At 41.8% G+C, this 14,565-nt stretch overlaps 2 protein-coding genes across 5 annotated transcripts; one reads left to right on the forward strand and one right to left on the reverse strand.

Moving 5' to 3' along the window:
• Positions 1-938: 938 nt before the first annotated feature.
• fignl1 (fidgetin-like 1) lies at positions 939-2,458 on the forward strand (the record flags this gene model as incomplete). The annotated part of the gene is given in 1 exon segment (XM_024297374.2): positions 939-2,458. A coding segment is annotated over 1 exon segment (1,486 nt), but the record flags the coding sequence as incomplete, so codon positions are not given.
• Positions 2,459-7,392: 4,934 nt separating this feature from the next.
• ikzf1 (IKAROS family zinc finger 1 (Ikaros)) lies at positions 7,393-13,870 on the reverse strand. Of its 4 annotated transcripts, none has more exons than XM_036215653.1 (5): positions 12,419-13,870; positions 10,857-11,021; positions 9,944-10,069; positions 9,431-9,565; positions 7,393-9,045 (listed from the first exon to the last, which is right to left on the reverse strand). In XM_036215653.1, the coding sequence occupies exons 1-5, from the start codon at positions 12,630-12,632 to the stop codon at positions 8,345-8,347; spliced, it is 1,341 nt and encodes a 446-aa protein (XP_036071546.1). In that variant the 5' UTR covers positions 12,633-13,870; the 3' UTR covers positions 7,393-8,344. The 4 variants fall into 4 exon arrangements, with proteins under 4 accessions (XP_036071546.1, XP_024152241.2, XP_024152239.2 ...); XM_024296473.2 differs by having other exon boundaries at positions 9,431-9,562; positions 10,857-11,024; XM_024296471.2 differs by having other exon boundaries at positions 10,857-11,024.
• Positions 13,871-14,565: the final 695 nt, after the last annotated feature.

Here is a 14,565-nt window from a genome sequence, read left to right on the forward strand (position 1 = left end):
TGAGCTTTCCACACTATGCCGACTACATTTCCAGAACTCTTTACAGGTTACCTAACTAAATGTATCTTGTCATTACATGCCTCTTATGTATAAAGGTACATATACAATCATGTATCTGTTAGCGAATAGAAAGAAAAAATACGTATATAAATTTTGGTCACATCTGGAAACTACCCAAAGTAAATTCAATGGGGGGAAAAAAACAGCGCTAATAATAAAGATTACAATTAAGACAGTTTTGGAAAGTTGAGAGGTGTAATTTAGAGAAATAAATAAATAAAAAAAACTGAAATTCTTCCATGATTTTGGGATCAGCTGAAAAGGAGAAATTAAAGGTTGTCTCATTGGTATTTAACTCTTTCTGTTAGAAATTATTATACTAAATTGTTGCGCAACATGTTGGATGTTCCACAAACTGTTAAGTAAGCTCTTAACTTTATTGCGTGTTTGGGTCAGCTGTAATGTGTATTGTGGTTTTCACTGGTATGTATTTTTAATGACTTTTCCTCTCTCCTTCACCTTGCCAGCGTAGGCATGAGCGGCGCACAGCTGGACGAATGGCAAAGGAGGTCCTTTGACATTTCATCTGGCAACTGTACACCTGAACAGAAGGCAGATGCCTACCGAGCCTACGTCCTCTCCATTCAGTATGCATGGGCAAGCTCCCAGCTCTCCCAGGCCGGCATGACCAGCCTGCTCGGGACCTACTCTGAGAGGTATGCGGCAGTACTGGACTCGGATGACCCCCGCACTGGGCTTAACAACTATGCAGAGAGCACGCTCCACTTAGCCCGGAATCAGAAGAACCACAGTGACAAATGGGAGTCTTCCCTCAGCATGGAGAGTGTGCTGCAGCTGCCTTCTGTGCAGCAGATGATGAATGCTAAAAGAGCTGCAGTGAACTTCCCTGTCACACCAGCAGATGTCAACACAACTGTCCATTTTTCTGGGCCCTTTACTGAAGACAAGCCAGCAGAGGTGCCGTGGTCCAAAACCATGGCACCGCAGAAGCCTCTTTTAAATGTTAACAGCTCTACCAGTAACCTTACTGCTAGCTTTCCTGAAAGGCCAGGAACATCCGGCAGTTCAAATGTTTTCTTACAGCCTTCTGTGCGACCTTCTTCAGCTTTTCCAAAAGGAAACCCTGGCACCGAAGGCCCTCAGAATTATCAGTCGTCCTTCTTTCCTACCTCCAACCCAGCTAAAAGGAAGAATTATTACAAGCCGGATCAATTTGACAATGTCAGAGGACAACAGGGAGGCGAAGAAGGCCCCAGCCCGCGAGCAGGAAGCAACTTCAAAACGGCTCGTGAGCAATTTATCGTGGATCAACAGAAAAAATGTTCTCAGCAGCCCCGTGGAGCTCAGGCCTCGGGGATGACGGCCGCTGTGAAGAAATCTCTGGGTGCTAACAGGCCTCGAGGCACATTTTCAAAATTTGTGTCGCCAATCCCACGACAGGAGGACGAACACAACGTGGCGAGCCGAAGAGACACTCAGGAACCTCAAATCCTGGACGAGCGTCTGAAAAACTTTGAGCCAAAGATAATTGAGCTGATCATGAGCGAGATCATGGACCACGGGCCTCCCATTGGCTGGGACGACATCGCTGGGCTGGAGTTCGCCAAGACCACCATCAAGGAGATAGTGGTCTGGCCGATGCTCCGACCTGATATCTTTACTGGTCTCCGAGGACCCCCCAAAGGTATCCTGCTGTTTGGCCCCCCAGGAACTGGAAAAACTCTTATAGGAAAATGTATTGCTTGTCAGTCAGGCGCTACTTTCTTTAGCATCAGCGCTTCCTCCCTCACGTCCAAGTGGGTGGGTGAAGGAGAAAAAATGGTGCGCGCCCTGTTTGCCATTGCTGGCTGTCACCAACCTGCAGTCATCTTCATCGATGAAATCGACTCGCTGTTGTCCCAGCGGACAGACGGGGAGCACGACTCGTCTCGCAGGATCAAGACGGAGTTCCTGGTTCAGCTGGACGGTGCAGCCACTGCATCAGAGGACCGCATCCTGGTGGTGGGGGCCACGAACCGGCCTCAGGAGATTGATGAGGCCGCTCGCCGACGTTTGGCCAAGCGCCTCTACATCCCCCTTCCCGAAGCAGCAGCCCGACGGCAGATAGTGTTTAACCTCATGGCCCGAGAGAAAAGCCAGCTGAGAGAGCAGGAGCTGGAGAGCGTGGTGACGGCCACGGAGGGCTTCTCCGGCGCCGACATGACGCAGCTCTGCCGGGAGGCAGCTTTGGGACCAATTCGCAGCATCCAGCTCAGCGACATCGCCACCATCACTGCAGATCAGGTGCGACCGATTCTGTTCAGTGACTTCCAGGAGGCTCTGAAGACCGTTCGACCCAGTGTCTCTGCTAAGGACCTGGAGCTCTATGAGGACTGGAACAAGACTTTCGGATGTGGACGCTAAACTTGAATTTTTTGGGATTCGCTGCTGCTTCTAATTTTGTTTTAGAAGCATTTCGGGGGAAAAAAATCTGTTTCTAGTGCAACCATTAATTGCACTTCTAAATAATTTTAGTTAAACTACATAGAAAATCTTTTTTTGTAATCGTTCAAACCCTGAATTAACCCCATTATAAATGTTTACTTTATTTACAAAGTTTTTTCTATTTATTAATTTCTATAAATCTTTGTGTGAAAGAATTCTTGCTATGATATAAAATGTACATTAAAGTTTATCTTTTTGAAATCCTGTGACTCAGAACTGAATATACTCACTACTGTATTACATATAGTACATATTACTGCAGCTCTTTCTATAATGTATATACTGTGAGGTAAATCAGTATTTGAAAACTGGGATTGTATAAGTTCCCCCACTTAGAAACCACAGAGGGGTCTGTAGCGCTCCTTTTGGGTGCATGTCCTCTGTGAGAGACATAATCTAAAAATAATCTGGAAATCATATTTTATGATTTTCTAAATAATTTATTTCTATTCTACTGCTACAAATACGTATTTGAACACCAGTTTATCAGCTAGAGTTCTGACTCTCAAAGACCTGTTTGCATGTTTTGAATTGGTCCACCTCCACTCATTGTCCTAAATTCAAAACACCTGTTAGAGGTCGTTAGCACCAACTACTCACATGGCCAAAACCAAAGAGCTGCCTAAAGACAACTGAGTCAAAACTGTAGACCTCCTCTAAGCTGGAAAGGGCTACAGGGGAATTGCCAAGCAGGTAGGTGAAAAAAAAAAAGATCCACTGTTGGAGCAATCATTAGAAAATGGAAGAAGCTAAACATGACTGTTAATCTCCCTCGGACTGGGGTTCCATACAAGATCTCACCACATGGGATCTCAATGATCCTAAGAAAGGTGAAGACTCAGCCCAGAACTACAAGAGAAGAGCTGGTCCATGACCTGAAAAGAGCTGGGACCACCGTTTCCATGGTTACTGTTTGAGTGGAGACACACTACGATGTCATGGTTTGAAATCATGGATGACATGGAAGGTTCCCCTGCTTAAACCAGCACAGGTCCAGACCCGTCTTAAGACCATTTGATTCAGAGGAGTCATGAGAGAAAGTTATGTCAGACGACACCAAAATAGAACTTTTTGGTCTGAATTTAACTCGCCATTTTTGGAGGAAGAATGATGAACAACATCCCTACTGTGAAGCATGGGGGTGGTAGGGTCATGCTATGGGGGTGTTTTTCTGCACATGGAACAGGACAACTGCATTATATTAAGGAGAGGATGACCAGAGCCATGTAATGTGAGATTTTGGGGAACTTCCCTCAGTTAGAGGACTGATGATGAGTCAACAAATGACCCAAAGCACACAGCCAGGAGAACCAAGGAGTGGTTTAGGCTGGAGTGGCCTAGCCAGTCTCCAGGGCTAAACCCGATAGAAAATCTTTGGAGGGAGCTCAAAAGATTGTTTTTATTAGCAATACCCCAGAAACATGATTGATCTAGAGATGATCTGTGAGGAGGAGTGGGCCAAAATCCCTCCTGAGTGTGTGCAAACCTGGTGAAAAACTACAGGAAACGTTTGACTGTGTAAACAAACAAAGGCTATTGTACCAAATATTAACATTTATTTTCTCAAGTGTTCAAATACTTATTTGTAACTGTAAGATACAAAATTAATGATTCAAAAAAGGAAATCATCCAATTCCAGATTTTATTTTTAGATTAGTCTCTCACAGTGAACATACATCTAAGAAGAAAATTTCAGACACTTCCATGATTTCTTAGTGGAAGTACTTGCAAAATTACACAGTGTTCAAATGCTTCTTTGCTTCACTGCATATGATGCAGAGAGTTCTGAAATTTTGTCCAAAAATGATCCTGATGCTCGAGGACTTCGTCATATTCACGGAAATTGGGCAACACAAAGAATATCCTGAGTCCCATGTTGAAAAATCCTTCCTTTGAACAAAAAAACACCTTCCTGTTAGTGATTAAGAAAGTAGTGGACTCAACAGGAAAATCTCTTACTGCAATACATCCTTATATTGGACCATAAACGTGAATTTCTCATCCAAACTGAAGATCCGTTAAAAACATTTCCTTCAGTCAGTTTTTTTTGGGCTGAGCGTTTTAACTGCAGGGGTTTGTTAATATCATTCTTCAATTTGAATGTGTCACTGCTTCATACGTGCTTCATACAGACCATTATAGATTGTACACACATGAAATGAAATTCTCATGAAAATTTAATGAGCAAATCTGAAAATCTGGAAGACCATGAAAAAAAAGACTTTCATTTATTTTTCATTTTTTTGTCAAGTCCCTAATAAATATTTCAGACTCGTATGCTTTGGCCACTGTGTGAAAACTTTGTTGAATTAGCCAGCAGTGACAGTAGACACCCGGCCCCCCATGGCTTTCTCCGAACACGGGGGCTCCTCGCAGCTGGACTGGGACAGATGTGCAGAATTCCTCTGGTACTGACTGGATCTTCGGAGTCCGCTGAGTCTCGGCTGCTAAGTGTGCCATGTGGTGTGATTGTGGCGGTGCAGCAGCGGACACATCTGGGCTGGACTGTAAATAAAACATTTAAACACTGACTCTAAAAGAGGGAAAAAAACATTAATTTGATTAGTACCCTAAACAACTGAAACAGAAGAGGAAACAAACCATAAAAACGGAATTACTTCAAGTACCAGCTTTAACACACACACACTAGTGAGAGGGGGGCACACCTGCGTACGGGACTCCACCAGCAGAAGATTGGAGGATTGATTTGGTTCAGAGTGTTGTTGATGGAGAGTTATGGATAACTGACAGCAGCTGTCTATGTGTCTCCTGTTAACAGCATCAGTTCAGCTGCAAAGCTGCCAGGAGATGCTTTCCAGTGTTGCTTCTAAAGCTGAAGAGTTTCATAAACTCAGTTTACACTCCGATGCTTCAGCAAATAATGGACATTTTCAGCATACAGGTCATTTTAAATTCTCATTTTGAAACTCATCAAAAGCAGCTTTGATTCCTGATATTTAATTTAATTCAGCATGCATATAGTTCAAAGAATAAATTAATTTTATTCCTAAAGCAGAATTCCTAACATTTAAAATCTAGAGAGATTCCACAGAATCAGCATAAATTGACAATGTGGCTTTTATTTATTTTTCTACGGATCTATAAATGTTTTCTTATTATCAGCACCAATTTGAATTCTGTCTTTATAAACCCAAAAAAAATAATGGTTTCATTTAGTAGAAAACGGTTTGTTTTCACATTTTTATTAAACTTAAAACTTGAAAACTAATGAGTTGTTTCAAAGTGTTGTTGAAACCAAGGGCGGACTTACCTTTAGGTAAAGGTGGGCGAGTGCCTGGCCCCCCCAACACTTTTAGTTAAACATTTAGTATTTATGTTTAAAATAATTTACATGTGCATTATTAATTAAAGTCCCACTCCGATTATTTTTTGATCCAAGCAACCCTACTGGTCTTTTAATCATGATTACACAGATTTTTGCCAAAAAAAAAAAAAAAATATCTTCTGAGCTGTAGATGGAAGTAAGCCTGCTCACATTTCCCATCATCCCTTTGTTTACACTCTCTGCCTCTAGCTTACAGCCCCTCACATCCCAACCTAACATTAGTGTGCAACAAAAATGGTGAGCAATATTGAAGCCATCCAGCCACACAGATGTGATCCAGATAACAGCTCAGACCAGGAAAACGAAGACGTACATGGATCTATTTGTCTGTGAGTAGATGTATCAGAATGGAGCAGAGTAGGGAGATTGTGGTCTGCATGAAGGACCTACATTACATTTACAGGCTAAAAAAAAAAACATTTACAGGCTATTTCCAATGGTATTTTTCTGTCTGTTCCTGATTAACAACTATTTTAATAAATAAATGCTCAGACATGCAATTTTAAGCTTAATTTATGTCCTCCATCATTTAAAAATGCCATGTTATCATATTAAAAACACGATTTTTATTGGAGTGGATTGTTAAGTATTTTTGTTCCTTTGTAGTCTTTAGTAAAATCCTGACAAAAAAGTCAGAAGATCCTTGATTGTTTCTACAAGACATTCAATAAATTCAATATATTTGAAAAAAATAATGCACATAAATTATATTACTTTAACAATTAAATATGGTTTTCAATTTCAGATGCTTATCAAAACATTTAAATTCTGGATATTGATGCTGTTTAAAAGTGGACTAGTCAAGAAGTTATTCAACTGGCGTTATATCTAAAGTAAGGCTAAAAAAAAATTATAATAATACAATCACTGCAGAGGACTCTGTATTGTTTGCTTGGGGACCTCAGATTGCTAAATTCGTCACTGGTTGAAACCAGTAAAAGGGAAATCCTTTCAAATCAAGCATGTATCATTTAAGGCATCTGCTGGACAATCATTTTCACCTTCAAAAATACAATTTTTGCGTCATGTTGTTCCTTAACAATGTTGATTATAACAATATTTTTATTAATATTCTAAGTGGATATAAAAAAACTGAATTAAATCATCATTCCACGTATTTCTGCATTCTCCACGTACAAGTTTTATAACTGTTTAAAATGCTTAAAAAATATGCAGCTCTTTCAACAAAACTGTTGTGTCTCGTGGAAGCCCACGACCGAAAGGAGAAGTGAGATCTGGGATTCTGGCAAGTCCAGATTTGGTTATCCAGAATGCCGCTCATACAAATTCCCCCTCCCCGCCCGCCTGCATGGGGGGGCTGAGTCCTGGCCACAGCTGCTTCCTGTTAAATCCCACAGCTGCCATCTGGGGGAGGCGGTCACTTTGCTGCTCCGCCCCTTTTTAGCTAATTGTGTTAAATGTCTGGACGGGAAAGTTGTCTCTTTTTTTTCTCTCTATCAATTTATTTTCTTATTTTCCTGTTGTTGTTATTGTCAATCATTTACCGTGGTTTGTATTTTCATTGACAGGTCTGACACAGCTGCTTCTCAAATGTTTAATTATTTTTGGAAAGTATGAATATTTTCCGATTGTGTGTTTTTTTTTATATACATTTGCTTCCACAGTTTCGCTGTAAAGTGAAATTGAAAGACATTAACTAATCAACCAAAAACCAAACACCTCTTTGCTCTGTGTGAATGTATAAAATATCCTTTATTGATATTTTGCAAGCATAAAGCTCATCTCAAAAAAAAAAAAAAAAAAAAACCTCTTCACTTTTGAGTCACACCATTAGCCACCTGGTAAAAACATAGAAACTAAAATATCCATGAAACCCCTTTCTTGTGTTAAAACGACCTCCAGCAGCAGCCATGGACCCCTCACATGTTAGAGCTGAACAGATGTAGCTTTTACTACTCTACACCACAAACATCGATCACTGTAATAAATACAAAAACAGACAGGCGTGTTCTTTTCTATAAATAAAATGAACGTTCATCCAGACAGGTTAAAGAGAAAAGTAAACATCTTGTAAGGAGCTGTAAGTTTTTCTTTTCCTAAGCTGATTGATTTTATTAGCTGTATTTTTATACCACTGTTAACAGGGGTTGTGGCTTCATTGAAACAGCAACAGAAATAATTCATTTAGTTCCTTTTCAGCACACAAAAGAAATGATCTTGTTTTACAAAGAAATAAAAACAACAGAAACAAAGAAAATACAGATTTATACATTTGTATCGTTACATGACTTAAAAGCTTTGAACGATGGCGCATTTACTCTTGTCCACTGAACACTTGGAGACATGAAAGTAAATGTTTTTAATAGCTGTATATATTTATCTGTGGTCAACAAACATGCATACATTGTATAAAAACACAAAGGGCTATTAGGACAGTAATTTACATTATGTAAGATTTTATTGCAGACACACATGTTCCAAGTCTGTGTGTGTGTGTGTGCGTGAGTGATTCTGCGTGCATGTGTGTGGGGCTCAGTAGCGGTGCTCCCCCCGGGTTATATGAGAGGAGAATTCATAGCGATCTTGACTCCTGTGACCGCAGAGGTTGCATTCGAAGGGGTCTCTGAAGCCGTGGCAGCCCATGTGAATGGTGTACATGACGTGGTCCAGGAAGAGCACGCGGCAGTGTTCACACCGGTATGCCCTTACCTGCTCCCCGTCCGACGTCACCACCTTAAAGCCCTCGGAGGCCATCTCCATGTTGGCTCGGATGGCGTCGTACTGCCGCTGCTGCTCCTCCTTCACCAGAGGTAGCACCCCGTTCCTCACCCCGGAGGTGATGTGGTTGGTCAGATAGATGAGCCCGCTGGCTGCTCCAGCCGGGCGGTCCTCATTGTTGCTCTCGGTGTCCGTGGAGTCCTGACCGCTGTGGCTGGGCGAGCCGTCCTTCTCGCTGGAAGCGGACTTGGAGTTGGAGAGCAGCAGCAGGTTCTCAGCAGCGCTGTCCTTGGCAGACAAGGCCGTCCCCGTGTGGCTCTCTGATGCTGGCTTGTGGAGGGCATACAAAGATGAGAGACCCACATCTGAGGAGGCTGGGGATGTCTGGACCAGAGGCCGGAGGGATTCAGCCCCCAAGTAGCTGATGGCGCTGTTGATTGCCTGGTCAATGACATGCGGCTGGATCAGCTCCCCTGCTGCTCCGTCGTAAGACAGATCGGAGAGACGTTTGTCTCCTGGTGGACCAAAGAGAGACAGAAGAATGTGAAGGTAAAACATCACCAGCACCCTTTCACATCCATCCTGACGTTCCCTTATAACTGAATTCCTAAACTGGCATCAGTTTCTCCTTCTTAGTCAAATGTGTCTTTCTTATTGTGAAAACTATCATCTCAGTGTAAGATGGGTGTGCAGAATAAAACAGAGGAAAGTCATTACTCAAATCACATGTGCAGGTCAGGCTGTGCAGCATGCACTGTGCAGAGCCGGCACAGAAATATCCAGACTGGCAGCAAAAAACTTCATCTAAGCAGCTTTCCTACATGCAGCAGCAGCAGCAGGTATTTTTCATCAAAGCAGCAGCATTTTATTCACATAAAGGAAGCAGATTTCAGCCCTTACCCACAAACTTCTGGGGCATAGTGCTCTTACGCTTAGCTACATTATTAGCTAATCTGTCTAGCACCAAGGCTCTGTCAGATCCCGTCTGGCTTAAGTCTTCCCTCTGCTCATTCTGGTTGCTTTCTTCCTTTACTACTGGAAAGCAAGACAGAAAAGTAGATTTTAGAATCAAAGTAATTTGAATTGGTCCCGTTTGAAATGATGATTGGAGCCTGATGACACATGCCAGATGGTGTGTATATCTACACACATGTCATGAACAAACTGCTCTGTGTGCTCCTACATAAAATGTGTTTTTCACGTGTGGTTGACATTTCTCTGCACAATCGCTCAGCTGGGAGGTGGTTTTGAATACCTACCAGCCTTCTATGTGAGTAACATTAAAATGAAAGCAGATGAGCCTGCATTGTCAGCAAGTTTAGCAACCTGACTGCATGATTTCTCTGCCATTTGGTGCAGAGTGCCACATTCAGATTGAGTCAATTGGGAGCTTACGTCTGTCTATGGACCGACCTGTGTAGATGCTGTTTTGCAGTCCCATGCATTGCAGGTAGTTGTGACATCTCTCTTTGTGCTCCTCAAGAGAACTGCGTTGCTTATAACTCCGCCCACAGTAGGCACATTTGTGGGGTTTTCCAACTGCCAAAAAAAAACAAGATCGGAAGATTAAACCCACCACAAGCAAAAGTTGTTGTATGAATTAAAATAACTTCTCCAGAGGAGTTCAAAAACAATTTCTGCTTATAAAAATGCTGTGAACAATATCAGGTATTCAGCTGATTAAGAAACTCTACCCCAACCCTGTGGGGACATTTCCTAACGCTTCCCTCACGCCTCCACGAAGGGACAAGACGATTTTTCATTTGTCAGAGAAGGAGGAAGTACTGGTGTTATATAAAACTCATTGAAAAAGTGAACAGGTTTCCCAGTGTGCTCTATTTCTGGCACAACAGAACAAACTGCCGACATAGATCAAATACTGCAAGATCCTTTTTCTTTTTTAAGGCCAAAAATTCATTTTCTCTAATGGATTTCTAGATTTTTAAGCTTTGAATCAATGGGATCAGATTGACTGGGAAATTAGTAGAGATTAGATTAGATTACATAGAGACAAGATTTGTAATGGCTGGTAGAACATACAATTAATAACAGCAGCTTAACCACATTCATTCTTTATTTAATGTTTCCTTCATTGATTTGTTAATAACTCCAAACACTCAGATCTCCTTAAGTCGTGCAAAAACTATTCAAAAAAAAAAAAGTGTCACCATATCTAGATGCTGTCAACTTCCCCTTGCAAAGCACTGAGGTCTGACAGCATGCGCTGCAGAAGTTGCCATGCTTTTTGCAAATGTTTCCACCCAGCCTTCCGGGAATCAGTGTGAACGCAGAGGTTTTCGGTGCGGGCTGCTCGCTGCGCTCTCACCCGAGTGGGTACGAAGATGTCCGGTGAGGGCGTCCCTCCTGCGACAGGCGTAGCTGCACAGATGACACTTGAAGGGCTTCTCTCCTGAGTGGAGTTTGATGTGACGCAGCAGGTTGCCCTTCTGGGTGAAAGACGCACCACACTGGCTGCACTGGAATGGACGTTCTCCTGAGGACAACACGAGACACAAAGCAGATGCACACTGAAGCAAAATGCCACACTAGTTGTTTGCATCACTGACTCCCTTTTTTTGGTGTTTTTATCTTTTTTATTGATCTGCTTCTGACCTCTCCAAAGGCATCCTTCATCTTTTTCCTATGGCTACAAAGCAGAAACGCTGTGGAAATGTGGGGTCACTGCTCTACACGGCTGCCGAGTGCCAGAACAAGCTGGATGATGGAGCGTCTGGAGGGCGGGGGGGCAGAGAGAGATGCAGCAGCCGATGGGAGGGTTTGGCTGCAGAGTGACACTCCATCTCTCCATGCTCCCCCTGCCCCATCGACTGCTGCCGCTCTCATCGAACAAGAGCCTTTCAGACTCAGCCTGCCAGCTCCGTAATGCACCATTGCCTGGGTCAATTTGATCTGAAAATCTCATTTTTTCCTCTTCTTCGTCTCTAAAATAAGATCGCCACATCACAATGCAAATTCAGCCTCATTTGAATAAAGTGAAGAAACACTTTGTGTTGAGAGCCAGTCTTCCTGATCAGCGCCTCTGGAATAAACCAATATCCATCCGAGTGTTGTGGCATTCTGTGAGAACGTTTTAATATGTTTTTTTTTCTAAGCGCCCCCCCGTCCTCCCTCCCTCCCCCATAAAATAAGTCACCAGTGAAGCAGCAAAAATATATAAAAAGGGAAATTCATTAAAAATGCATTTCAGGAGCAAAGATTCACCTCAGAATATTTTCTATTTAAATTGAAGCCACTTCATTATATCTTTTATTATACTTTCTTTTGCATTTACATTAATCTACTGTTCCTTTCTTCATTTTTTGAGTTTCATTAGCCTTCTAAAGCCTGATAGTTAAGAGTCTTTTTCACAAATGTTCCCCACCACTGACTTGGCTTTGTTACAAAACGATATCAATTCTGAGTTTTGAAAACTTTTAATAAGGAAATAATAGTCAATTTGTGGAGATTAAACTGCAGATTATATCCTGTTACTCTACATCAGGCATGTTTTTAGGACAAAGTTTGAGTTTGCTTCTTTGTCGCACAATTTCCAGTCAGTAACAGTTTTTTTCCCTTGTGTGGTTATTCAGAAATGTGTAAGTGAAAAATCATGAATGCTAATGCTTGAAGTCTATTTCATGCACGGCAGGAACATCTACACACAGAGAAAACACAAGCATGCTACAGAAAAGCAAGCAGCAGACTGCAAACTTCAAAAGTTGATTCCACTTTTGGGAGAAGGCCACCCACACAACGTCACTCAGACTTTTATTTTGTAAGTCCAAATACATGCTTAGACGATGAGAAGGAGCTACAGCAGACACTCATCTATCCCTGTCAGACTAGCAGTGTGCAAAGGAAGGGCATGAAGCATTGCAGGCGGCTTACCAGTGTGGCTTCGCTTGTGCACCATCAACACATTGGGCCCAATGCAAACTATCCCACAGATATCACACTTGAGCTTCCCGTTGGGCAGCCGGATACCGCCAGCCGAGGAGAAGGCCTTGGCTTCGGGGCTCGGCTGTGAGCCGTTCACCTTGGCCCCCGAGGAATCGACCACACGCAAGTCTTCCACGCACTCCTCCTCCTCCTCGCCATTCATGTCACAGGCCAGCCCATTCTCCTCATCACTGCGAGCCTCAACTTTAATGTTACAGGCTGGAAAAGAGGGAGGGCAAGGGGGTGGGGGGGCCACGGTTTAGAATAGTTCTGTCATCATGTCCAAGATGGGCATTTTCTTAGATGTTCTGTAAGAAGTGTTGAAGCTTTTCTGTCATCTAAAGGTGCTTTTAATTATTTAAATGTTGTCTTTTTGTTTGTGAAAACTAATTTTATTGAACATTTTCCCCATTTATGAATGAAAAATTGTTTATTTGAACGCTAAAAAAAAAAGAAATTTGGCCTGATTTTCTGTCTTTATCTAAAACATGGTGTGTAGTGTGGACAGACATCCTGCAGGGCATCTTGTGAAAGCCTCGTGTAACTGCTTCTGCATTAAAACTTCAGAAACGTTCCTTTCATTCTGGAAATTTTGTGAATTTCGAATCATAAAATTCATCAACCCAGATCCACATGAGCCTCATCTGCACTGCGTCAAAGCAGTCTGCTGCCGAAGGATGAGCAGGTGAATTGCATGCAAGCTGTTTGAGGATGTCAGTGATAAGATGAGGAAATATGGCGATCATCTCACACCATCACACTTATGTGAAACAAATGACAGCAAGATAAACAGGAAACAGAGACACAGGAAGCCGTGTGAAACTAGGGACCAGCGCAGTCTAAGTGAGAGCATGAGCAGAGACAAGCAGTCGCTCTATTTTAACATCTATTCTTTTTCATTTTTACAAAAAATAAATCAGCATTTCCTGAATTATTTAAATAAAATCGACATTAACAAGAAAACCCAAAATGACTACCAGCAGAAAATATTCAAGAGAGGCCTTCTTTGCTCCTGAATTTCCCACCGGTGGACGTTTAGAAATACTTAAAGAGAACTGACAGATCGTGTAACAACAACCAACCTGTGGTTTGCATGTCTCAGTGGCAGCCTGATTTCCCCATGTATCTACCTCTGTTTGTACAAGTGAAGAGGAAGAAGTGGAGATCATGAAAAATAGGAATCCATGGAAAAGGGGAAGCTTTAGAAAGAGGGCCTGTCTAACTGAAATACCAAGAATTATGGAGAAGTGACAGAAAGGGAAGCATGGGAAAGGAATTGTAAAACAGCCTTTAACTGAATTTTTTTTCACAGTCAGTAGGGAACATAATTAGAAACGCTGTAAAGAAGCATTTGTCAATTAAATCAGTTTGTTTTTTCATCTTCCTTATATTTTTAACACAAAATCTTTAGCTTGCTGTAACTTTTCAACCATTAACACGATCATTCCAGTTGATTTCGAAGGAGAAAAGCGGCGCTTTTCTCCTTCGAAATCAACTGGAATGATCGTGTTAATGGTTAAAAAATAACAGTAAATCAAAGAAAATAAACACTCTGGTGCTAAAGGGTTAAATGCACAGGAAAAAAGGTTTTCCTCCCCTGAAAAAAACCACAAGGCCACTAAAGAGGTCAACCGTTGACCTATAACTGATGAGCCTCTGCATTATTTACCCCCCCAAGACTAAAATTCCCCTAAAACAGAGACAAATGAGGGATTTAGGCTGAGTTGTTCAACACGAATTAAGACAATGTTAAATATTTGAACAAAAGCTGCAACAAAAAGTCATAAAATTGGCCACACCTACAACTGTGAAAGTCTTGTATTACAGCAAATTAGCAATTTTCATAATATATTTCATAATATATAAGTCAGGAAAAGCATTACATTACTTTGAATGTTGGTTCTAAAAAAGTTTCCTGTCCGTATCTTGAGATCCCAACTTGAACATCTCAAAATAGTCAGACGTGATATCCTCAGAGATTTGTTTCAGCAAATTTCAGATGTGCTGATCCGTTTGTAAAGGGAGGCTATTGTTGATCTCTTGATCTTTTCTAACTTAACACTGAGGTTCTTATCATCAGTCAGGCCTTCCAGGAA

This window comes from Oryzias melastigma, linkage group LG15 (assembly GCF_002922805.2).
Source record: "Oryzias melastigma strain HK-1 linkage group LG15, ASM292280v2, whole genome shotgun sequence".
Classification (NCBI taxonomy): Eukaryota; Metazoa; Chordata; class Actinopteri; order Beloniformes; family Adrianichthyidae; genus Oryzias; species Oryzias melastigma.

Excerpts from the sequence above, each read along its gene's own strand:
- ikzf1 (XM_024296471.2), bottom strand. The coding sequence starts at position 12,632 with ATGAATGGCGAGGAGGAGGAGGAGTGCGTGGAAGACTTGCGTGTGGTC. Across the intron at positions 10,070-10,856 it reads ACATCTTCGTACCCACTCGG|TTGGAAAACCCCACAAATGT; the intron begins GTGAGAGCGCAG and ends TTTTTTTGGCAG. Across the intron at positions 9,566-9,943 it reads GCAAAACAGCATCTACACAG|TAGTAAAGGAAGAAAGCAAC; the intron begins GTCGGTCCATAG and ends CTTGCTTTCCAG.